At 41.0% G+C, this 25,754-nt stretch overlaps 2 protein-coding genes across 3 annotated transcripts in view; both read left to right on the plus strand.

The window, feature by feature from the left end:
* baiap2l1a (BAR/IMD domain containing adaptor protein 2 like 1a) overlaps positions 1 to 3,184 on the plus strand; it is a 37,947-nt gene extending 34,763 nt beyond the window's left edge. Inside the window, exons 13-14 of one of the 2 annotated variants that reach the window (XM_033612206.2) lie at positions 1,010 to 1,050; positions 1,196 to 3,184. In XM_033612206.2, coding sequence (XP_033468097.1) covers positions 1,010 to 1,050; positions 1,196 to 1,268 — 114 coding nt within the window. In that variant the 3' untranslated portion in view covers positions 1,269 to 3,184. The remainder of the gene's footprint in view (positions 1 to 1,009; positions 1,051 to 1,195) is intronic. The other variant, XM_033612207.2, reaches the window with a different exon arrangement.
* Positions 3,185 to 7,361: 4,177 nt separating this feature from the next.
* On the plus strand, positions 7,362 to 24,178 carry tecpr1a (tectonin beta-propeller repeat containing 1a). Its single transcript, XM_033611618.2, has 24 exons — positions 7,362 to 7,517; positions 10,103 to 10,342; positions 10,969 to 11,151; positions 11,243 to 11,365; positions 11,457 to 11,576; positions 12,333 to 12,507; positions 12,619 to 12,719; positions 13,091 to 13,192; positions 13,353 to 13,501; positions 13,853 to 14,451; positions 17,266 to 17,411; positions 17,559 to 17,714; positions 18,091 to 18,240; positions 18,449 to 18,606; positions 18,963 to 19,193; positions 19,739 to 19,835; positions 20,034 to 20,113; positions 20,248 to 20,304; positions 21,338 to 21,512; positions 21,862 to 21,997; positions 22,145 to 22,237; positions 22,334 to 22,440; positions 23,427 to 23,546; positions 23,819 to 24,178. The coding sequence occupies exons 2-24, from the start codon at positions 10,118 to 10,120 to the stop codon at positions 23,957 to 23,959; spliced, it is 3,624 nt and encodes a 1,207-aa protein (XP_033467509.1). The 5' UTR covers positions 7,362 to 7,517; positions 10,103 to 10,117; the 3' UTR covers positions 23,960 to 24,178.
* Positions 24,179 to 25,754: the final 1,576 nt, after the last annotated feature.

A 25,754-nucleotide genomic window follows, 5' to 3' on the forward strand; every position in this document is an offset into this window, starting at 1 on the left:
TTGCTTTATTTATTATAGATTTTGCCAACATATTTTTGGCAATTTGACGTGACAAATCTGTCCCTGAGGATTAAGCAAGGATTTTGACCAGTGTTTTAAGCCAGAAAATCAACAAACTCAAATTAAATTATTGTTATGTTTATAATTTATTCAAAAAAAAAAAAAGTAAGAGTTTGTTCAGTATGCAGCCATTGGAGGAAGTGCTTCCTGAAAGACTGAGCTCAGGGAATAAAAGCCTGTTGGTTGCTCCATGTTCTGTGACTCCTGGATGTTGTCTGCTCTCTAATGGACGAGCAGGGTAATACATGTTTTTCTGCACTTAGTAATCAATGTGATGACGGCCATACCTATAAGCTTAATAATAGAGGTAATTTATAAAGATTTGCATCTGAAAAATAGAATAAAATCTATTCAGTAAGTTCCTTCTCTTTATCAGCTCCTGCACACTGAATTAATGAGTGATAAAGTCTTAATTTAAATGCATGTTCTGATCTGATCCTAAACTACAAACTCAAGGGTTAATATTAAGCTCCTCTGACATATTTATTAACCGCCGTAGCACTCCTATAAACTTTCTTTACAGCATTTTAGAGCAAATATGTGCTAAAGGAGCCTTCAGGGCATTTATGTTCTCTAAACTTTATTGTCCCCATGCCTACTTAGCTCTGTGCAGGTGATAAGATTATCATCCTCCTTAAGTAAGAGAAAGAGGAGCGTGTCTCTCACCAGCCTTTCTAGATTGTCCAGATTCCAGACTCTTTGAGGTCTGAGGTTGCAGCTTATGTACACATGTCAAGGCTCCGCTGCGCTGATTGGGAAGGAGGGAGGCAGGGGGACAACTGTTGATGAGAAATCTTAACAAACCAGTCTGACAACACTGACTTTCTTCACAGCTGGATGGAGGGTGTGGATTTGTGGTAACTGTGGTGGTGTGTGTGTTTAATGTTGTGTGTTTATTCTCGTCATCTGCTGGATCTTGAAGGGTCTTTTCTTCTGTTTTTGACAACAGGTTTCTTTAGTCAATGGGACTGCAAAGGCTCCCTTTTTAGGGTGAGTGACCTAACACAACTAACAAAGACTCACTGAGTTTCACAGATGTGTGTTATTAAATAAACTTTGACTGATGACAACACGAGGATGGACTCGAAGGCATTTTACCAGCGTTATGATTTTTTCTCTCATTTTCTTCCTGCAGAGGAGGGAATCCGTTTGCGACGGTCAAGCTGAGACCGACTGTCACGAATGACAGATCAGCGCCAGTCATCTAACACACCAGATAAGGATTTTCACCGCTGTCATGCCTTCAGGGGAATCATGCAACTTGGGACCCCCTGCTACACACTGAATATCACCCCAACCTGACATCTCACCAGCCTGCATGCTAGTCTCTCTCAGTACCAGTCTGCTCTATCAAAGGGATCCATTGTTTCTTGGCACAAGTGTGTTTGACTGTGCCGGTGTGTGTTTTACATTAGCAACAGGGAATACACTGCATAATCAACACATGGAGAAGCGTGCACTCTGAAAAGTTTTGTAGTACAAAGACAATAATTAATGTTAAAGTGATATTTCATCCCAAAATGAAAATTTAGACTTTGGCGAGTCACCAACTTGCTGACGATGTGTTTCCTTTGGCAGTAGGAAATAACAGCTCTGATACAGTTTAAAGAGAGTGAACAATAAACAGTGAGGCTTATATCAATGAGATAAAATTGTGCTGGATTACACTCATTGTTTCCTTTGAATCCCTTGTGCATAGCAAGGCAATCAGGATCCAGTGCCGGAATGGCGGACCCCGCCACTACTACTAAAACCTACTATAGTATATAAAAGATAATTACTGAATGTACATTAAATGGCTATTGCAGAAAAAATGCTGACCATAAATAGTAGGAAAACTGGGATTTGATTTCATGAAAAAATTAAATATTATGACTTTAAACTTGATGAAATAATTAAAACAAGTAAACACTTTCATGTCGTCCTTCTCTTAGAATACTGAAAGGAACTTTTACGCTAATAGAAAGTGGTAAAAAATAAAACAATTTCCAGTTTCTCCTCATCTCTCAGGAATTTTGGGGACATTTATACATATTTATTTGAAGACGTAAACTGCCTTTAGCGTTGTAATACAAGACTGAGATAAAGCTATTGAAGCCTTTGTGTGTCTGGTGGTCCCTGGTGGAGTTTCTACTGACATGCAAACACAGACATAGAAACCTGAATCCTCATTTTGGGGTGAACTGTTCCTTTAAGATGCAAAAGAGATGCGTAGTGTCATAAGGTCTTTTCAGGCTTGTTTGTGCTGCAGTCAGTGCAGTGTCTGAATACAGAATGAAGAGATCCAGATGTAAATGATAGTGACCTGATGCTGACGACGAAGACCAGCATCCAGGCTGTCTACCTGACTCGCCACATTATATATATATATATATATATATATATATATATATATATATATATATATATCTTGTTATTTCTGTTTTTTATTACAATTATTTTTGTCTTTCTTTTCTTAAGAGGCATTACAATATACAAAGGCTGTGAGAATGAAGGGAGAGTGACGTGTTGGGAAAAGGGTTTGTTATTAGAGTGAAAGCAAAACAGTATGTCACTGTTTAAAACGAGAAGGCTATTTATATACACTAAGTTTGTATGAGATATTTAAATAAAAAGAAATAAGTGTACAGAAGTCCATTCTGTGAAGGCGCCCCTTTGAATACGATAGTCACCGAGCTCATGATCCCACACTGATTTTAATTTGACTGCTGGTATGTATTTTAAATGGGCAAAATGACCTTTTGATGAAGGGAATATTTTTCACTCCTCGTGGTTTCACTGTTGTTTAATGTAGACTCTGTGTACCGTGCACAGTTTATGCAAAATAAAAATGTACCTTAGTGGTAGACATTTGCATCGTATGAATAGTGGGTCGTTGTTTAAAATCTAAGTATTACGTGTTTTGTGAGGACTCTTTGCCATGTATTTGCTTTACAGGATGTAAATGTATGATGAGGAACTGACTGATAAGAACAGTTTGTTGATCCTCATAGACCCACTCTCTTGTATAAGTGAACCCACTCATAGTTAGTGCCACATGCTTTCTTCAGAGTACCTTGCCACTGTGTTGACCAATGTAGTCTTTTTTTCTCAATAAAACAAGGTAAAGTAAAAGTCTGCCTAATTCATGTTCAATTTTGTTTTCTGTAAAAATATGAATTTTACCTCCTCACGTAAGACAGGGATAAAAATCCTTACCTTTTGTTACTCTGTGATTTTAGAAACATAGTTGAATATGATCAAACTAATTGCCATATAAACATTTAAATTTCAATAAAGACGATTAGAAACAGTGAGATATCTAAGACAGGGTGTCTGCAAGTCCTTAAAAAGTGTCAAAAAGTTTTACATTTAATTGAATAAATATCAGGCCTTCAATGTCATTGAGCAGTCTTATCTGTCTATTAATTTCTTTTTGTCAAAATGAGTCAAATCTTAAATTTGGTTTTAAAAAAAGGCCCATTGTGTAGGATTTAAGGACATCGATATAAAATATTCATAGCCATGCTTTCATTCGTTTTTAATCACCTGAAATAAGAATCTTGTGTTTTCATTATCTTAGGATGAGCCCTTTATATCTTATATCTAAATGCAGGGCAGGTCCTCTTTCACTGAGTGCACTATGTTGTTACTACAGTAGCCCAAAATGGACAAACCAAACACTGGCTCTAGATCGGCCTTTGTGTTTTTGTGTCGGCCACTGTACGGTAGTTTCCGTAATCTGCAATCTCACCACTAGATGCCACTAAATCCTAGACATTAGACCAGGGGTTCCCGACTGGTCCAACCATGGGGTCAAGATTTCTTCTTAGTCATTTGTCAAAGTACACACAGTTTATATATTCAGCGTCATACTTGACCTAGACCTAGACCTTTAAGGATGCAAAGAGAACTTGCACATTCATGTGCTAAAAATAGGGGGAAAAGGAGACTAACTGATACAAAAATATAAGTGTTAGTGAGGAAGGAGTGCCTACATCAGATGCACCTCACAAGTACACATATGAACTTTTCATTTTCTAGTGATGCTGCAAAATCTAAACTTTTTATTTCACATTTAACATTTAACAAGCTGAACAGGAGCAACTTGTTATCATGACCACATACTGAGCACTGACTGCACTCTGATTTACCACAGCACACTTGACACTAATATACAGTACAGGCCAAAAGTTTGGACACACCTTCTCATTCAATGCGTTTTCTTTATTTTCATGACTATTTACATTGTGGATTCTCACTGAAGGCATCAAAACTATGAATGAACACATGTGGAGTTATGTACTTAACAAAAAAAGGTGAAATAACTGAAAACATGTTTTATATTCTAGTTTCTTCAAAATAGCCACCCTTTGCTCTGATTACTGCTTTGCACACTCTTGGCATTCTCTCCATGAGCTTCAAGAGGTAGTCACCTGAAATGGTTTCCACTTCACAGGTGTGCCTTATCAGGGTTAATTAGTGGAATTTCTTGCTTTATCAATGGGGTTGGGACCATCAGTTGTGTTGTGCAGAAGTCAGGTTAATACACAGCCGACAGCCCTATTGGACAACTGTTAAAATTCGTATTATGGCAAGAACCAATCAGCTAACTAAAGAAAAACGAGTGGCCATCATTACTTTAAGAAATGAAAGTCAGTCAGTCCGGAAAATTGCAAAAACTTTAAATGTGTCCCCAAGTGGAGTCGCAAAAACCATCAAGCGCTACAACGAAACTGGCACACATGAGGACTGACCCAGGAAAGGAAGACCAAGAGTCACCTCTGCTTCTGAGGATAAGTTCATCCGAGTCACCAGCCTCAGAAATCGCAAGTTAACAGCAGCTCAGATCAGAGACCAGATGAATGCCACACAGAGTTCTAGCAGCAGACCCATCTCTAGAACAACTGTTAAGAGGAGACTGCGCGAATCAGGCCTTCATGGTCAAATAGCTGCTAGGAAACCACTGCTAAGGAGAGGCAACAAGCAGAAGAGATTTGTTTGGGCCAAGAAACACAAGGAATGGACATTAGACCAGTGGAAATCTGTGCTTTGGTCTGATGAGTCCAAATTTGAGATCTTTGGTTCCAACCGCCGTGTCTTTGTGAGACGCAGAAAAGGTGAACGGATGGATTCCACATGCCTGGTTCCCACTGTGAAGCATGGAGGAGGAGGTGTGATGGTGTGGGGGTGTTTTGCTGGTGACACTGTTGGGGATTTATTCAAAATTGAAGGCACACTGAACCAGCATGGCTACCACAGCATCCTGCAGCGACATGCCATCCCATCCGGTTTGCGTTTAGTTGGATGATCATTTATTTTTCAACAGGACAATGACCCCAAACACACCTCCAGGCTGTGTAAGGGCTATTTGACCGAGAAGGAGAGTGATGGAGTGCTGCGGCAGATGACCTGGCCTCCACAGTCACCGGACCTGAACCCAATCGAGATGGTTTGGGGTGAGCTGGACCGCAGAGTGAAGGCAAAGGGGCCAACAAGTGCTAAACACCTCTGGGAACTCCTTCAAGACTGTTGGAAAACCATTTCAGGTGACTACCTCTTGAAGCTCATGGAGAGAATGCCAAGAGTGTGCAAAGCAGTAATCAGAGCAAAGGGTGGCTATTTTGAAGAAACTAGAATATAAAACATGTTTTCAGTTATTTCACCTTTTTTTGTTAAGTACATAACTCCACATGTGTTCATTCATAGTTTTGATGCCTTCAGTGAAAATCCACAATGTAAATAGTCATGAAAATAAAGAAAACGCATTGAATGAGAAGGTGTGTCCAAACTTTTGGCCTGTACTGTATGTTGAGGAAGAAAAAAACAATCCTTCAGGTCTTATTCAGTGGCTGGGTCAGATGAGTTTTTATTTACTGCTTAGTAAAGACAGGAGGTCACAACAAAGCTGCAGAATTCTCTCTGAAGATCAAGTTTCAGAGCAAAGTTTAAACAAAGGGCGGTGGGCTAATGAAGACATCTGAGTGACAACAAAGCTGAATTGAATTCAGGAATTCCTTGACCGTCTAATGAAAGATATAATCTGAGTACTCAAAGAACTTACACACAGGTATCTGTTAATCAGTGTAAACTAGTTTGTCTCAGCACTGAGGAAATTTCACACAGAACAACAGGAACATACTTAGTCTACAGGAGGGACATATTAGGATAAGATAAAACTATTAGGTAAAACATTTTCTTTTGCAGTGTCTTCCTATAACACACATGTTGACCTGGAGCACAGTTAGAGAGGAGGCTAGCTGATTTTTCTCCCTTTGAGTTTAACTGGTCCGCCCCTGCCTCATCAGCTATTGTTCTCCTAGGAAACAGCCTCAGCAGCATTACTCCTGTAGTATAGTGCACCAATAAAACAAAACAAATTTCTTGTAATCTAATTGGAAATTAATCAGATTCTGATTTTTCTCCTCTTAGTTTTGTTTCAGGGTAAATTACAACTTCATCATCATTACTGGTGACCTCATCTATACTAAACAGAAATGTAAACGTAACACTTTTATCTCTGCTCCCATCTTTCACAGGTTTAGGTCAGCGTGCCATTGTCATGCTGACTGCAGGAATGTCCCCAGTGGAGCTGCTGCCAGTGAACTGAATGCTCATTTCTTGACCATAAGCCATCTCCAATGTTGTTTCCTTGAATTTGATAGTACATCCAACCGGCCTGACAACCACAGACCACACTGATTTCCACAAACAGCGTCTTAGCCTGCAAGATCAACTGACACTAGTCACCCTAACAGCTGATGCAACAATTGGTTTGCACAACCGAAGAATTTTTGCACAAACTATCAGAAACCATCTCAGAGAAGTTCAGTTCATTATTGTAACTGACTTGTGTGGTTGTGAGGCTGGTTGGCTGTACTGCCAAGTTCAAGAAAACAACATCAGAGACAGATATGCCACACCTATCAGATTGATGCATTATCTTGGAAAAGGAGAAGTGCTCACAGACATGGATTTTAAACAACTTTGTGACCCAAATTTGAAAGAAACATATCTACTGAGTGCATGAAAATAAGTTTTGATCTCGAACTTAAACCTGTGAAAATGGGAGTAGAAACAAAAGTGTATGTATGTAAAATTAAACAACTTCAGCTGTCAGACAAATGTAGTGGAATAAAAAGTATAAAGTACTGTGAGCTGTAATACTCAAGTAGAGTACAAGTACCTAAAAAATGTCCTTCAGTGCAGTACCTGAGTGAACACGCCTCATGGATGAGCCAGCAGCGCCCCCTGCTGGAGCTTAAATCTACAAACACCTACTGCCGCGGAAACAGCCAATAGGAACGAAGAAACAGCGGCCACTTCCTGTTTCACGTAGGAGAGAAATTATGATGTGATTATCGGAGGGTACTGGGCACATTATGGTTTAGACAGCTGTTCATTCATTTCCACCTGCTGAATGAACAGCGGTGACGTCCCAGCTGCGCCGTTTGCCCGTGTATGAGAGGAAGCTCGAGGTTGGTGTGTTTGAACTCTTGTTAATTCGCTCTTTCTAGAGAGCTAAGCCTGTAAGCCTGCACCAAAAGCAAGCTGAGTGTTGTCGTTAAAGCCTAAAGCTGTTTTTACTGTACGGTGAGCGTGTGTGTGGAGCATTACAGCCTACATGTCACTGCTCCTTCATTCACACCTGCAGGGTAATGAGGCTAATTTGTAGCTCGTGCCGTCGGCGCAGTGCTAACATGAAGCTACCTTGATAAACAGAAACAACTGTCACGCTTAAACAAACATAATGCTGTTTATTTTACCATGTCAGTACTTAAAACGTATATGTATCTGTTATTTTAAACTATTATAATCATTGTGAGCTGACTGTAGTGTACAGTATAGTGAATGTAGGTGATAGAGGATACGCCTTTAAGCAGCAGCATCCCTGCCAGTTACGCAGTGTTGTGAAATGGAGACTACTTAGAGCAAGCTTTGAGCAACCCCTTGCATTAACTGTATTAACCATCATTTCATTTCATTTTAACACTAACCATGCAGGCTTAGATGTTGAGATGACATTGTGCAGGGTGTATAAAATGGGTCAGACCTGACAAGTGGAGCAGAAGTGGTGTAAACAAACATGAAAACACAGTGAGCATGGATCAGTGCCACCTCAACACATGACCCTGATCACTGTGTACAGCTGTGCTCCAAGAGGGATGTTTAGCATTTTAGAGGTAATGCATTTACCCATGTTAAACTGGCAGCTCACATATACAGTACATGTATTGTGCTATAAATACACACAGGTTAAAAGTTCAGAACCAAATCAGCTTTATTTGCGAAGTATGCATACACATACAAGGAATTTGACTCAGTTTTTTACATTTCACTCAATGTATTTACACAGAAAAAGACATAACAGCCAAAAACAAGGACTACAAAGCTGAACAAATTAAGGTAAAGAATAGATAGATCTATAATAATGTACACTAAGGTAAATACAGTTAACTAGTTAGGTTTTAAAAATCATTTTAGTTATCTGTATATAGATAGAAAGGCCCACTCTAAGGTAATGAAAGCACAGCAATTATTATTTTCTGGTTACACTAATGAAAACACACTTACTATATTATATACCATTTCTGCCAATATATACCCCTAAATCCTACACTGGGCACTGGACCTTTAAATAAAAAGGAAAATATACATGAAATGTCTTTAGTGTTAGTCTTTGTCAATTTGGTCAAATTTGTCAGCATAACAAGCATGAGGAGGCATCGGTGCATTTGCTTGAGACTGGGATGTCTAGTCAAGTGTCAAGTCCGTTCCCTTAGCAAAGTGTTGTGTTTGTATTGTATTACATATTCCGAACTTCTTAAATCTAACCTTCGACAAATAACTCCTGTATTATGATGTTGTTGTTTTTTTTGTTTTTTTTGTAAAGAAGAAAGACAACTAATACTGAAAGTAATAAAAACTATACTAACACTAAAAATAACTACTAAAAAAAAGGAAACCACTCGGGAAACTAACTGAAACTGAACTAAAGTGTAAAAGAAAAATGAAAAACAAAGTAAAAAGAAAAATGTATATACAATAATATATAACAATATAAAGGAGAAGTTCAAATGACCACCAGTACAAATAAATTAAAATGAAAGACAAATGAAGTTGCTGGACAAAATGCCACAGAAGACACTTTGACATGTCAGTGGGGAAAGCACAGGAGAAATTAGACCTGGGCAATATGGGAAAAATCCAGTATCACAATATTTTTTAACAAATACCTCGATCAATATTGTGGCTATATTGTAGGGTTGACTATTGGTGCTTTCACAAAATACTTACACAATGAGATTTTAGTTAAATAATCATCGGTAATGTGGATATAATGACTAAGTGGATAAATGCAAATAATAGAACAGCTAGAGCAGTCTGGCAGGTTCAGAAAATTACATCACTTTACTGTAATGCAGGCTTTAAAACCAGGAAAAGACAACACTTACAGAATCCTAAATCTAAGGCGATATCTAGTCTGATATCACAATGTCGATATATTGCCCCGCCCCAGGTGAAATAATGAAATTAGCAATATCAGCTTCAGTGTCAGGGTCCTGATATTGTTCATGCTGGCTCACTGCCTGTCCTGGCTCTTTGGGTTGCAGGGTCATTCATTTTGGTATGATATTTTCTCCTCCTAACACTTTGAATAATTGTGTTCACAATCCAAGTGTATGTTTCTTTGTACGTTATTTTACAACAGAATGAAATCTCATCCTCTCACTTAATTTTCTTCATCATAACATTGCTACTTCCAATTTTATCTTCTGGCCCATGTAAATATATTTGGTGCCCTCTGCTCGTCTCTTCCCCTGAACCTTCCTAACCATGCAGACCCACCATTGGGTCCATTATAGGAAGCGTTTATTAAACCCTTTGAACTTTAAGGCAGTATCACAAAGCTTTCAATGTTGCTTTTGCTTGTAAATACGTATAAAATAATTCACATCCTGTCACAGATGCCCAATATTGTCATTCATTCAAGGGAAACAATATAATGTAACTTTAAAGCTACATTTCCCACATCACCCTCTCTCTTCATCTTGTTCTCCAGGTTCCCGGTGCAACCATGCCTGTCTCCCTGCTGTGGGCCGTGGATGTGTACGGGCGGGTCTACAGCCTGTCCACGGCGGGGCAGGTGTGGGAGCAGTGCCGTGATGCCCAGATGGAGTTCAAGCGGGTGACGGCAGCTCAGCAGTGCTGCTGGGGCATCGCCTGCGACAACAGCATCTACCTGAACGTCCACGCTTCTGACCTGTCGGTCCGCTACCAGGAGGAGACCTACGAGAATCAAGTGGGTCTCAACTAGAAAAAATTAAATTAAAGTTAAAAATACACAGCAGAGGGAAGCCAGGGTATTTTTAATCTCACAATGCAAGTTAAAAATGCCTTTAGATCCTTGTTTTCCCGCACAAAGTATCCTGAGTGAAATCGAAAACGCGGAGTTCCCCTTGGACTTGTGTTATGAGTGAGTGAGTGACTGTGAAAGGACAACATCCTCATACAGCAGTGTCCCACTTCCTCTGTTGCTAAGTCAATCACACTGTCAGCCGCTCGTCTTCACAAGCCATTAGAAGCATGTTGAACCAGTTGTTAAGCAAAATACCACACACAGTTAAAGTATACTGTATATATAACTCAGTTAGCAGAAAATATACAGATTAGAGTCATGCTTCCTGTGAATGGTTGCAAATATTTTGGACCATCAGATTCTTACACAGGTCAGGTCAGGTCAACACTCTGCAGTGGTTGCTTTTGTGACTTCCTGTCGAGGGTGCGGCTCACCATGTCACCACAGTTACTCTTTGGCACAAATTTTTCGAACTGTGAAATGGGTAGGGAAGCCATTTAGTTTGGATTATGAGGGGAAAAAACCCTTCTCCTGTGTCACCTCTGTCTGTCTGTCTGTTTTTGTGTCAGCGATGGAATCCTGTCGATGGTTTCTCAGAGCGTTTGCTGCCAAGTGACCGCTGGCAATGGAGTGACGTCACAGGTCTGCAACACCAACCTCTGGACAGCTTCCAGCTTCCCTCCAGCAGCTGGGAGTGGGAGGGCGACTGGTACGCAGACGAAAACTTTGAGGGGGAGCCCACAGAGAAAGGGGTGAGTGTCCAATCATTAGTTTTGCTTGCATCTCCCTCCTTCAGCATCAGTTCCTGCCTGGTTTTAATGATTGATGTGTTTGTACCTGCAGGGATGGACCTACGCCATAGACTTCCCCGCCACCTACACCAAGGACAAGAAGTGGAACTCCTGTGTCCGTCGCAGGCGATGGCTCCGCTACAGGAGGTACAAAGCCATGGACACCTGGGCTAAGGTGGGTTTTACTGATCGGTATGTGTGTTTGTGTGTGCATCAAGCTTTCAGTTTGTTCACTTGCGTCTCTCTCCCTGTGTGTGTGCTGACAGATCCCCTCGCAGCAGACATCTCTACCAGATCCTTTCAGCGACATCAGCTGTGGAGGCTGGGAGATCAGCGAGGAACCCAGAGGTCGGCTGTCACTGTGGGCTGTGTCTCTGCAGGGAAAGGTACAGCTGACACACACACACATATACACACAGACACACACACGCACACACACACACACACACACACCTTAACCTTAGGTTTGTATGTACTTGATTAGTTTAGAATTTGCACAAATTAAGTCAGCGAAAGTGTGGAAAACAATATTTAACTGTCCTCTTGTGCATAATGCGACACACTTTCTGGTGTTTGCCACTTTAGTAAAGCAATAACCATCAGTCAGTTATTTACTACAGTAATACAACATAGTTTATTGAGGCAATTAACTATGTAAGCACAACTTGCAGTTTGCATTACTGAACCGTTGATGTCATGCAGCTCATAAAACTTGTCATGCTTTTTAAAATAGAACCTTTTATTAAAGCTGTAGGTAGTAAAAAATAACTTTTTGTCATATTTGCTGAAACTGTCACCATGTTCTGACAGCATTACTTGAGAGGTAGTCTGTGAAAAAAATCATATTCCAAATATCTCACAAATTTAATTTTATAAATGTTACCAACTGTAGCTTTAACTGTATCTACTGGATTTTAAGATTTTATGTTAAGTCCACGCTTACACACACATACTAAGGGTGTGTTTGTGTGTCTGTATTATTTTTATTTGACCTTGTTAATGCCCATAGCAAGATCACACACTCGCAGTCTTGTCACATCACATAAACAACTGTATTTGCATCGCGTGATGCAGATAGATTTTTTTCCTGGCTTACTGTCCTGTTATCATTCTTGATTATCTAACCCCCCTTTTCTCCCCAGGTGTGGTTCAGAGAGGGGATCTATCATCAAAATCCTGAGGGCTCTTTTTGGGAGGAGGTTCCTCTCCCCGGGGAGGTGGTCCAGATCAGCTGTGGCCCAGGAGATCTGATTTGGGCGGTGCTGTGGGAGGGGCAGCTCATCGTCAGGGAGGGCATCGGCAGAGACTGCCCCAAAGGTACACTGGCTCACTGGTGGAAAGAGGATGTGGTTTGTGTGTGATTGTGTTTATGGTCTGTTGTGAGAATATGGTTTTTTTTTTTTGTTTTTTTGTTTTTTTTCATGTCAGGTACCTCCTGGGCGGTGGTTGACTCTCCCAGTCCTGACATGGGTGTCACACATGTAGCCGTGGGGGTCAACGTTGTTTGGGCTTTGACCAAAGACAACAAAGTAAGACAATTCTGAAATTATAAATAACAGACTGCATGATTAAAATACTGCTGCAAACATGTAGAAATAAATGTGAAACCTCTATCAGCCCTCTTCCTGTTTTGGTTACGCGATGGTTAAGCACTTCCTTTGTGCCTTAAATTAAGCCGTAATTTTCCCGGGAGATTGCACTCGGTGTCAGAAGGAATTGCATAGTGAAAGCAAGGCTTAGAGGGAACCAGTCCAAGCACTGATGGTGTCATTATTCTATAGACATTACATGGTGATAAAGCATAAAAAAACTTGTGTATTTTCACTCTAACCAGAGTGTTTAAGCAAATGTGTGTCATGCTAAAGAGAACATTTCTCCCCACTCTCTCCTGCTTTCCCAGGTGTGGTTCAGACGTGGCGTGAACTCCCACAACCCCTGTGGCTCCGGCTGGATCAGCATGGTGGGAGAAATGATCATGATCAACGTAGGACTCAACGATCAGGTGAATTCTAGCCATATGACATCACAGCCTGTGTAAAAAAAAACTTCCAAATCAAGCACCCTCCTCCCTGCTGGTTACTTTTAGCATTGCTACGTGGCTTTTAGTGCAGAGGAATGGGATGTGGACATAATTAAGGTCAACCGATATTTTTTGTGTGTAGGTGTTGGCTATCAGCTGTGAGGATCGGGCGGTGTACTTCCGACAAGGAGTGACCTCTAGTGAACTGAGTGGGAAAACCTGGAGGGTCATCAGCGTCCCTCGTGACAGAGACAGATCCCACTCCAGTGCCAGCGCAAGCAGCCTGCATAGGTGGACACACACACACACACACACACACACACACACACACACTTAGACAAACAAATGGATACAGACAGATTACACAAGTAGAGACAGATCACATACAGTTTTAAGAGTCACAGTTTTATAACAGAGCAAACATGTGCCATTACATGGTTAGAATTATGTGCTGTTATTAGAGTTAACTATTTTGCAAATGTGCTTAAATTACAATCACTGCAAGATTCAGGAAGCAGTTACACTAGATTACAGACATGCCTTTTTAAAGCAGGTTATTATGTCAACATACTATATGCACTTTTAAATGTTTGCCGAGAAAACAAAATAAATTCCATCATTCTTTGTCTCTCCATGTCACAGTGCTGGATGTTACTTCAGTGGTGAGGTGCGTGCTCCGTCAGCAGCGAGTGATATGGAGTCAGACACAGAGAAAGGATCAACAGATGGAGCTAGCGGCCTTGTCGCCTCCACCGCCCCAGAGTCCTTTGTTGATGCCCCCACAGACCACTCCGACCAAACAACTGAGACCCCCAAACCCCGCATTCCTAAAGTCACAAGCGACAGCTTCATCTCTGAACTCGTCTCCGACCGAGAACCAGGAAAGACCTCAAGAGAGGGTGCTCCGGCTGTTCTGGAGGAGGAACCCATCTCTGGAGAAGAAGAGAACAAAGCCCCAAGTGCTGGTGTAGCTATTTCCCCCAGCCAGTCGGGAGGTCCTCTGGACCCCCAGTGGAGTAACGTTGATCTGGAAGAGGCACAGGTCCAGCAGGCCCCCACTGGGGCAGTGGTGGACTCAGCAGATACCTGCAGCTTGTCTTCAGTGGCCACGTACACTCTGGCCATGGAGGATTCGTACGGGACAGATGAGCACCCTCTGTGGGCGTGGGTCAGTGCAGGCGGCTGCTCGGTGGACAGTCACTCCCAACTCAACTGGTTCAACTGCTCCTTGAACGCCTCATGTGAGTTAAATGAGACAGCTGTCTAGTAATGGAATGAGCTGACTATACATTTCTTCAGTTCAAAGTTCCTCTCCTGATATTGCTTAAAGGGTAACTTTGACTTTTTTCCTCTTGGCCCCTATATTCCCATGTTTTTGTGTCTAAGTGACTGATGTTAACAACAGTTTTTGAAATTGGTCCAGTATTGAGAGAGGACTGCACCCAGGAGCTGTGCGATGGTCATAATGTAATTAGATTGGGCAACTGTGCACCATCACTGTGTGTCCATTAAAAGTGGTTATTTTTGCCACAGACAAGCTTAGATTGTTATTATGTGTGTCGCTTAATCCAGTCTGTTCATTATTGTTTCTAAGTTTTGAAGTCTTGTTCTTAGATCTCATGAGATGTAGAGGACGATGCTGGAAAGTGGAGTGAGAGTTGGAGAGAGGGGAACTGGGAATAGTTTGATGTGTTGAAGTACAGATAACATCATTTAGTGTTATCTAAAAGATTAGGAAAATTTAAAAAAAAAAAAAAAGGTTCATGTTGCATTCCCAAATTGTGCCAACAAAATGTACTACAATTTGCACAGCTTAGACAAAATAACAAACAGACCAAATCAATCGAAAGGTAAAGAGACACTTCAGACACTCATAATAACAGTCTGAGCCTGTCTGTGGTAAAAAAATAACTATATTATGTACAGTGACTGTGTGCGATTGCTCCATCTGGTTACATTTGGGCATTGGGCGGCTGCTGGTTGCAGTCCTCTTTCTTCATACAGGACCAATATGAAAAATTGTTATTCACGTCAGTCATTAAGACATAAAAACATGGGAAAATGGGGGCCCAAGTCAAAAACTTAACATTTAAATCCCATCTCTGTTCATCAGAATTATATATTTAGATGTTTCGTCCTTGAAAAAATCTCGTGCCTAAAATGGCTTAGATGAAGCTCTACACCTTTGCCTCATTTAGTATGCAACAGTTTTTAAATTTGCAAATTACCCCCACTCCTACCCACCGCCACTTGGCTGCAGCTTGAGTGTATCTGCTCACCCTCACTCTGCTCATCAAACGCATAAACCTCTCCTTGTAAAGAATAATAAATAACATGAGCCATGTGAAACAGCTATTAATGTGTTGCAAATGTTAGATGAACCTTGTTCCTGATCGCCAGCGCTGACAAGTTAACCCTTTGGGCCCTAGGCGTTTTTGGGGTATTTTTACTGCCTTTACTTTTAAGCTCATATCACAGTCATTATAGAGGCTACATACACATGCTATATCTTGTTTTGTTTTTTTTTCAGGACAATCTGGGCTAACCAGATTTGCCATCATTCCATGTCCTTCTATGTGCCTGTATTTTATATTGATTTTTATATCAATGAAAAAAAACAAATCCGTGTGACTAAATTCTTACATTTTCTCTGGACTCTCTGGAATCTGGCAATATAAGAACCATGATGCTGGGACATTCTGTCACTTCACAGTTGTCCAAAACATGTGGTTTGTGCCAGGCGGACATGATTGCCAGTATTTTTTCATTATTGCAAGAAATTCCATTGACTCATTCACAAGTCAAAAATGTGTTTTATCTGGAAGAAACATGCAATATTTACATCTAAGATAATAGAAAAATAGTCAACCAAGTGCAATGATGTCCTCCAAGATAATATTTGTTTTTCAGTTTCAGTTATATACTGTGGGAACATTTTGGGCATTGGTGGGGGGGCACGTGTCCCCCTCAATGTATATGGTGACTACGGCCCTGTTATGTATGCATAATTAGGCTGCAGTTGTCTGGGTGCGCAAAGGTGAAGTGGCTGGTCTTGTCATACAAAGTTTGATGGAGTGTCAACTGGACAATATGGAGATATTTGCATCTTGAAAGCTGGACTACAAATGTGGATAGACAGGGAGAAACACACACAAGCCTAAGACGTGGTAAGATACGATATTCCTCACTATATGAAGTGACTGATCTCTATAATGGATTGTAAAGAAATTCGTCAGGTTTTTATTTTGTAGACAATCAATCTGTATTTATAGCGTGATGGGATGAAAGCACAATGGTGTGTGTGGTATTCCTGGAAAGCTCTAGTCCTGCGCTTTCATGTGATATGCGTGGCATTTCTGTGCGAGCCTGCATTCGCGAGTAATCCATCCAAGAGTAATGTATGTGCAAAGCTGTATGAAAGCTCTGTTATACATCATTTTAGTGTAACTTTATCATTTTTATTCGCTGTGAAAACATTGGACTACCGACAAGTGCTTGGCCTTCTCGGAAAGCTACAGTTCCGCTGTTTCACGTGATATGTGTGGCTTCTCGCTATGACGCATGGTCGTGGAGAAAATCCACAGAGAAGAACAGGTGTGAATTTGGACGCACTACACTAGGGTTAAAGCTAATGCGCCATCCCTCAAGTTGGTGAGATTGGTTCCTTTGGATTGTGACATAACAAACCCTGACTGTCTGAATCCGTGTGCTTGTTGGCTCTTATCCGCTCATGAAATGTCTAGTAACATATTAAAAAACACAATATGGACATGTTAACAGGGTTAAAACTTGATTTTCTCTGGAGGAGATTCTTAAAATTGATTCAGTGCTTTTAAGAATTTAGGCTTTTCTGGAGGTAAATGAGAGCTCTAACTATGCACAAACAACAACTCGTGTGCTGCATGATGTGGTGTAACATAATTATTCAATAACATCATGTAACATCTTATCTTTGAAGACAAAGCTAGCACGAGTGCATTTGAGTCTGCAGGGAACCTGTGGTGCACTTAGGTCAGTCCATTTTGTTATTGATTTTTCCTTTGTGTCCCTCCCAGCTTTGGTCCAGTCAGTCCAGTCCATGAGTCTATCTGTTACTCCAGCCCAGACGGCAGCCTGGCGGAAACAAATCTTTGAGCAACTCAGTGAGAGGACCAAAAGAGAGATGGATAATTTCAGACATTATGAACAAGCCATAGAACAGGTACTTGGAGTATACTATGACCTGCCATCTTCAGGATATTTGCTCTTTTCTATTTATTTCTGTGTCTGTCTTTGTGTGGCATTTTTCTGTCTTACCTAACTCGTCTGTGACTTTATTCCTCTGCTTGAACACTTCCCCACAATGCAGTCTGTGTGGGTGAAGAAGGGAACCATGCAGTGGTGGAGAGACTGGAAGCCACACAAGTGGATCGATGTTCATTTTGCCTTGGAGCAGTTCTCAGGACCAGAGGGCAACAAGGACGGCATCCTCTTCATCTATTACAACTTTTATGAGGAGAAAAAGGTGAGGAAGAAGTGTGTGTGTGTGTGTGTGTGTGTGTGTGTGTCTGTGTGTGTGTGGGTAGGTGGGTGTGTGGGCGGGTGTGTGTGTGGGTGGGTTAGATTGTGTCGATACAATATGTGGCAGTTTCATAAGCCTTCTCGAGGAAAGTATTTGTTTTGACATTGTCAAGGTCAGATTGTCACAATGCCTGTACCTGCAAACACAATGGAGACCTCTGGCAATGGAACAAGTCATTCAAATGAATCACTACTGCTGTTCCTCTCTTGCAATTACTTCTGATTTTCTGTTCTTCTTTCTTCCTCTATTGACTTTGTTGTTTTTTTTACCTCCTATGTACTTTTTTCTCTTCCTCCCTTTCTGCTGTCTCTCTCTCCAGTACCTTCATGCCTTCATCAACGAGGTCACCATCCTAGTTCCTGTGCTAAATGACTTCAAACACAGTTTTGCCATCTACACTCCAGAGCGGACTAAACAGAGGTGGCCAATCAGATTAGCAGCAGCCACAGAGCTAGAGATGCATGATTGGGTACGTATGGATACGGCACAGCATTTTTAGTTTCAGAACAACAACCTGGTGCATACCAGTCATCTAAGTGATTTAGATTTGTGTATGAGATACACACACATCCTTACCATTCCCTTTTTATTGCCCTCTTTCTGTCTAATCTCATTTGTGTCTCCCATCCCTCTCTGACCCGATCTGTCTGCCTTCACATTCCTCCCTCTCTCTCAAGCTGGCGTTGTTGAGTGTCTCGTGCTGTGACTCCAGGGGGATCCAGGGTCCTCCTTCCAAACAAGCCATATGGTCCATCACTTGTAAAGGGGACATCTTTGTCAGTGATCCCTCTCCTGGTCTGGAGGCCATGCCTTACCCCACACCTTGCGACCAGATGTAAGAATACCCAACACTTGTGCAGGGGAACAAGTATCCTGCCAAAGTTTTCTTTGTTTTTGGCCATATTGTCTTTTTATTGTAAAGGCCAGGTCTGTTATTTTTCGTTAATTCATTAATTCTTTAGCTTCCCAGTTGTGATCCTTACGTGTTCAAATCTAAACATTTAAATTTTGGTTGAAGTATCTATGTTATAGCATAAAAATGCTATTTCCCCAACCCAATGTAAATATGTTTTCCCATGTGACCTGATGTAGGTTTTATTTTTCTATCTTTTATTTGAACAACCCATAAAATAACGCAGATGGACCCACCCTTTAATCACTAAGCCTTTATTTATAATCTTTTCCTTCCAGGTTCTGGCGGCAGGTTGGAGGTCACCTCCGTGTGGTGGAGTGTAACAGTGTTGGCATAGTGTGGGGGATTGGCTACGACCACACTGCCTGGGTCCACACTGGGGGCTACGGAGGAGGCTTCTTCCAGGGACTGGCCAGCAGCACAGATAACATTTACACACAGGTGGATGTCAAGAGTGTCTACATCTATGAGAACCAGAGGTGGAACCCTGTCACAGGCTACACTAACAGGTAGAGGCAACAATCTCAGTGTTGCTCCGGCAGCACTGAGATGCGAGGAGATACTTTTGTACGAATCTACAAATTGTTTTTTAGGAAAATCCTTGAAGAGGGGAGTTGAAATACATTTGTCTAGTTTCTGTCGGTAGAAACGTTGGTGAAATATTTGCAGTGATTTCTTTGGCAGCATAATGGCTTTGTCTACATCTTCCAGTCTATCATGGTGGCCTGTGTCTACACAGACAGCAGGAGTCTAAAAAAATTGTCACATTTAACTGTGATGAAATTGCGGTGACTACACATCACGTTGTTACTGTTTACACTAAACATGTCATGAAAATGAAAGGCACTGCCACTCTCTAAGACTACCTGTCACTGCAGTTTGATGAGATTCCAAGTTTTGAGTTTTTACATAAGCACAACATTATTACAGTCATGTTTTTTCACTAAAACATCAAAAACAAACATTACTACTTCAGCTTAAGTACAGGTTGTTCCGATTGTTTGAAGTATAAAGTCACTTTTGACTCATTTAAAGTGTGTTTGGTTCATTTCAGAGGGCTCCCCACAGACCGCTACATGTGGAGTGATGCATCAGGGCTACATGAGTGCACAAAGACAAATATGAAACCCCCCTCCCCTCAGTGGGCATGGGTAAGTACAGCTACACATAACACACAAGGAAATGCCCTGTGCTGGTCTGAAACCAGTCCTGTCGTGCACAGATTACCCACCATCCTTCCATTCTGACTAAACTATAAATATTTGGTCTTGAATTATCACAGACAAGGTGTGTAGCCAGAAATACAGATGTGTTCACAGTGTTTCACTTACCATGTTTGCTGTTTCCAGGTGTCTGACTGGGCAATCGACTACAGTGTGTCCGGGGGAACAGACAGAGAAGGCTGGCAATATGCAGCTGATTTTCCAGCGTAGGTTTCATTTGCCATCCGTCAAACCCACCTGCAAGGGTTTTTTCAAACCATGCAAACCTCATAGTGGTGACTTTCAGTTACTTATTTTATTCCTGTAATTCTTCCTTCCTCTTTTCCGTCTCTCCATGCAGGTCATATCATGGCTATAAAACGATAAAGGACTTTGTGCGTCGCAGGCGATGGGCCAGGTACTATAAAAAGCAACACTGTCATATTAGTCTCTTCGGTGTATTTGCTTAGCAGGTACACAGAGGTCCAAGAGCAGTCTGAGAGTGGACTTGACATTTGTAGGTTTTGTCAGATTAAGCTGAGGAGGCAGAGCAGAGAGAAGGAGGTCTGACTGGAGTTGATCTTTTGGTCAGTGTGGAATGGTGTGGGAAAATATATTTAATGATTAATGAATAGGCACTACTTAGCAAAGTTTTTTATGACAGAGGTGTAGGACCCAATGAAAAGGAGCATCTCTCCAGTTATTTAAATTTTTAAGGCTTACAAATGAGATACTGAGAGCAAAAAGACACAAACTCAACACAAAGATACTGACTGCTGAAAGACCAACAGAGCCAGAGCATGTGGCATTTGAAAAAAAAAAAAAAAAAGTCTGTAATTAAAGCTGCGTTTTAAGAGATTTAGTAAGGCTTCATTTTACATAGCAGGCTTCTGATTATCACTGAAAATTGTCTTTGGTTTCATTGAGAATCTCTATCAATCAAGTATCAGCATCACTTTAGTCTGGCCATACTACTGGTAAAAACTAACATACCATACATACTGGTAAAAACTAACTCTTGTGATGAAAGCCAGTGAAGAAAGTGTGGACACGTGAAGGTCATTGTAGAACAAAATAATGCCAGTAACAATAAAAGAACACACAAAATAAGACTTGGAAAAGACAGAAAGAGACATTGCTCAAATGTATTTTTGGCGTTTTGAGCACTACAAGCCGAGTGCCATCTAGTTTCCATTATGTTAAAGAGAAGGCAGACATCTCTTCGGCCAATATCTCCAACCCTCTGCAACCCTAACCAAAACAATCTAGACTGATAAATAGCGCTACAGGTAAGAGGGGAAATATGTATTTTGATTTTGGGGTGAACTGTCCCTTTAAACTGCTTTTAAATAACCAAATTAGTGGCTGAGAATTAAAAAGGGTTAATATAGCTTAACTGGAGGTACTGCAGTCAAGGGCAGCTGTGAGCATTGTGTTTTCCTCCTGCACAGGAAATGTAAATTGACCACCACAGGACCCTGGCAAGAAGTTCCCCCAATATCACTGAGTGATGTGACCATCCTGCCTTGTACAGCTCAGAGCAGTGTGGACGTGGTTCCTCTGTGGGCGATCAGCAACAAGGGAGACGTGCTCTGCAGACTGGGAGTCACCGCACTGACACCCGCTGTGAGTCACGTTTACTAATTGTACAAACACAGACACCCCATGAACAGGTTTAACACCATTCGATGAGTCACCTATCAACACTCACAGCCATTTTCTGTTCTCATTGCAACTGAACAGAGCATGGGCACATTGTCTTTCCTTGCTTTGGACAGAGTGAGGGATCCTTTCCTTACTCTAACCCTAATGGAGGCTTTTCTGACACAGTTGTCATTCATAACTTGACAGAAGTGCAGTAGGACTCTGTTAATAAGTAGCTAATGCAAAGATACCTCCAGTGTAGCTGCAATAAAATCAATTTTCAGAGTACTTAGGAGATAATTATTCTAACATCCTTTGGTTGGTCTCTCAGGGATCCTCGTGGCTCCACGTGGGAACTGACCAGCCTTTCAAGTCCATCTCCATCGGAGCTGCCAGCCAGGTTTGGGCCATCGCCAAGGATGGTTCTGCCTTTTACAGGGGATCTGTCTCTCCACAGAGCCCAGCAGGTCAGTGGGAGGAGCAGAGAATGTGAAATATGCCACTGTCAGATTTGAATCTAAAACATAAGAGTTAGGGAAACAAAACTTGTCAGCTTCTGATGCTGCAAAGATTGTTTTCACATACACAGTGTAATATATTGTCTCCCTCTGCAGGAGACTGTTGGTACCATATCCCGTCCCCGGTCAAACAGAAGTTGAAGCAGGTGTCTGTTGGGAGAACATCAGTCTGCACTGTAGATGAAAATGGTAAAGCGATTGCATTTGTATTTACAGCTCACCTTTGTGCAAACACTAATTTCATAAATAGATGCCTGACATTAATGTTTCTATATTTGCATCCAGGTAACCTGTGGTATCGTCAGGGTGTGACCCCCAGCTACCCTCAGGGCTCCTCCTGGGAACACATCTCTAATAACGTGCGCAAGGTCTCTGTAGGGCCTCTGGACCAGGTCAGTACCAGGACAACTTTTTTCACTGTTGTTTTGTTTTTTGTTTTGTTTTGTTTTTTCACTTTTGTTACTGTCTACTCTGAAGTAAATGATAGATATAATAGCCATTCAATTCGATATATCTGCAGTAATGAGTCTTTTTGTCCTGATGGGTATTCTTTGTTGTATGAAGCATCACTGAAAAACTGGGTTGGCAAACATGAGCATGCTGTGGGCTGTTTATTTATTTATAGATTTTTGAAGGGGGCATTGAAGGTCAGAGTTGCCAGTGAGTTGCCTTTGTATTATTTGAAACTTCTAACATGAAAGTACGCTGCTGTGATACATGAATCAGAATAATTTTTTAAAAAATGAATATATTTTAAAAAGTATGTGTCAGCGCATGAGGTTATAAACAATCTGTGCATGTTGTTTGTTTGATTTTTATGGCTCCAAACTGGCGACAGCTGTGGCATTATGTTTCCGGGTTGTCTGTCCATCCGTCTCTCTCCGTCCCATTTTCATACATTTAATATTTCACTAAAAAAACATAGTACTGGTGTCTAGTTTAGAGCTAAGTTTCACTTTCAGTTCAGTTTTAAATAGTAAGGTTTTAGCTAAAATACACGTGTATGGCGAGTACAGAGCATACAACTGGATAAATGATTCTTGGGTTATACTGCACGAGTCTGTAAACAGATGTTTTGATGTAGTTTTGCTGCTATTAAATGTGGTCCCCAATCAATCAATAAATCAATGATTGGCATTTTCCGTGGAGGCATGTGACAAGAACAAAGTTTTCTTCACAAATTCAAGGCAGCACGGCATGACTAATTGATTTACAAAAGGTCATTTTGTGGGTGAAGTATTCCTTTAATACTCTAATAAATTATGTCAAGGTCTTACAAGTCTAGACAGAAATAGTTGTAAGCTACAATTTGACTGGTTGCTGGAGACACAGAACCGTGAGGTGGTAATTCTGGTTTTGTTTTATTGTTGTGGGGTAGGTTTGGATCATAGCAGACAAGGTGCAGGGCAGCCAGAGCCTGAGCTGTGGAACAGTGTGCCATCGACTCGGAGTCCAACCTCTGGAGCCTAAAGGACAGTCGTGGGACTACGGCATCGGGGTAAGACACCATAGAAATTAAACTCTGTGAGAGTGCTGTTAGGGTATCAAACAGTCTTGAATTTAATTTGCATAAGCCTTAAATATTTTATTATACCTGATGTAGGCCGTTGTATTGGATATAAAGGAGATGTTCTACACTATAAACTTAAAGTATAATAGTTTGGACTGTGGATTGTGCTTTAGGGGGCTGTTCAGTCCTTTTTTATGCTTAAATCCAAATATGTTAACTTGCATTAGACACACTGATGTCTTTCTCTTTCTGTCTTTCAGGGTGGATGGGACCACATCACAGTGAGAGGGAACTCCATGGAGCCGCCCCACATCCGTCTTCCCTCTCTGACAGCCCCACCCTCTCAGAGCCCGCTCCCTGTCAGGACCACGGAGGTCAACGGCAATGCTGTGGGATGTTAGAAACACATATAAACACGCACATACTGCACATAGCCATCCTAAACTATACGATCTTTGTAGTTATATGTACTTTGTAGTATGTATTTAAAAGTACTTCTAATTTAAACACTGAAGTAGCAGTGATATTTCAAATCTAAACTCTAGAGCTCAGTGAACAGTCTTATAGCTGAGCTGCTTCTGTCTCCTTTTCTCTGAAGACAATTTTTAATCTCTTGACCCGAATGTTTTTACCAAGCTGTACAGGCATTTCTGTCCGTCTTTGCTGTTTGTCTGTGGTCACTGACACTGAACTCGATGGTCTTAATGCATTTTTTCCTTATTTATTCACCAGACTGTGATGTTTCTGTTGGTTTGTGTGGTGTCTGTGCATATAGTACCTCATGTAAGGTCAAGATGAACGTGGAACAATGATGTTTTTATGAGTTGCTTGGGGTTTTTTTTTAGGGAAAAATTTGTGTACTTAAATTACAGTTGCTTAGCTGCTGAACTCTCAGCTCCACGGCTGGTATTATATACAAAAAAAAAAAAACGCTGTTATTATTAGCCAGCAGGCAACATATTGTTAATGGCTCATTGGCCACCTATTTCAAACAGTAAAACACTTCCTGCATCTTACCATTTTCAAAATCCAGGTTGCTACGTGAAACTAGTCTCGCATAGCCAGACCTATCTTCACATTTCATTTTAGTGCTGTGCAAGAAATAATAACCTCCGAGCAAGCAACCGACACACTAATGTCTTTTAAGCAAAAGTTCCACTAAAAAAAGTTCCATCAATCATTAAGCGCACCGTTGCTGCCTCTGGGCTCAGTGCCACCCAAGACGAGTATGTTTCGTTTAAAGAAATACAAACAGCCCTTTTTTTCCCCTTTAGTGCTTTCTCTAAAAATTGCACAGTGTTTGACAGGTCTGGCTTTGCAAGACTACACATGTTCCAGCAGAGTAAATCCTGATTACTGGGAACAGAAGAAAATGATAACAGGATAGATCTGGCAGGACGGGCCGCTTCTAATTTTTGCTAATCTGACACATCTCTGTAATTTCATACCAAAGACTGCAGAACAACATGATGCACATCTGTGTATCCCCCATTGGTTTCTAATGTCACAGGGTACTGAAGGGAATTTTTGAAGCCTAATATTGGGTTTAATGCGTGCAACAATCCTGCCAGTCGTTTGGAGCCAGATAATCCAATTCAGGGTGATGTGGTAGAACCTGTGTGAGGCTGAAGCAACCCAAGTGTGATAGGCTGAGACATCTGTAGATCAAGGCAAGCACCCCAAAACTTCTCTGTAAGCTTTCATCTGTTTTACTGATGCAACTGAGACTCTAACTTCTTGTGAATTAAAAAAAAACCCTTTGTTTTTTGTTTTTTTCAAGGAAATTTGAAGGTTTCCCCATTGACTTCAATGCATTTTTTGTTGCCGTCGTATTGAAGCCAGCATGTAGCAGCTAAAACGACCTACACTGGCTTTCTTTACCCCTGGTGGTTGCTGCTTGCCTTGTCAAAACAGTTGACTGATGTTTTATAAAGATTGTTTTCTAAAATCATTATTATTATATTATCTTTATTATGTCGTTATCATGGAGTTTGTGCAATGGTTAGCGTTGTAAATAAGGGAAAAGTGTGGATTATTTGTAAAAGTCTTGTGGTTGAAATGCTAAAACTGAACCTTCCTCTTTCTCAGGAGAATGTTTGCATTTGCATGTCATCTACTTCCTTAGTTGGTGGTAGAATAATTGAGCTATGAGAAGAAATGTTTAAAAATATACATATATTTTGTTATAAATCTGTA

This window comes from Epinephelus lanceolatus, chromosome 21, assembly GCF_041903045.1.
Source record: "Epinephelus lanceolatus isolate andai-2023 chromosome 21, ASM4190304v1, whole genome shotgun sequence".
In the NCBI taxonomy this organism is placed as follows: Eukaryota; Metazoa; Chordata; class Actinopteri; order Perciformes; family Serranidae; genus Epinephelus; species Epinephelus lanceolatus.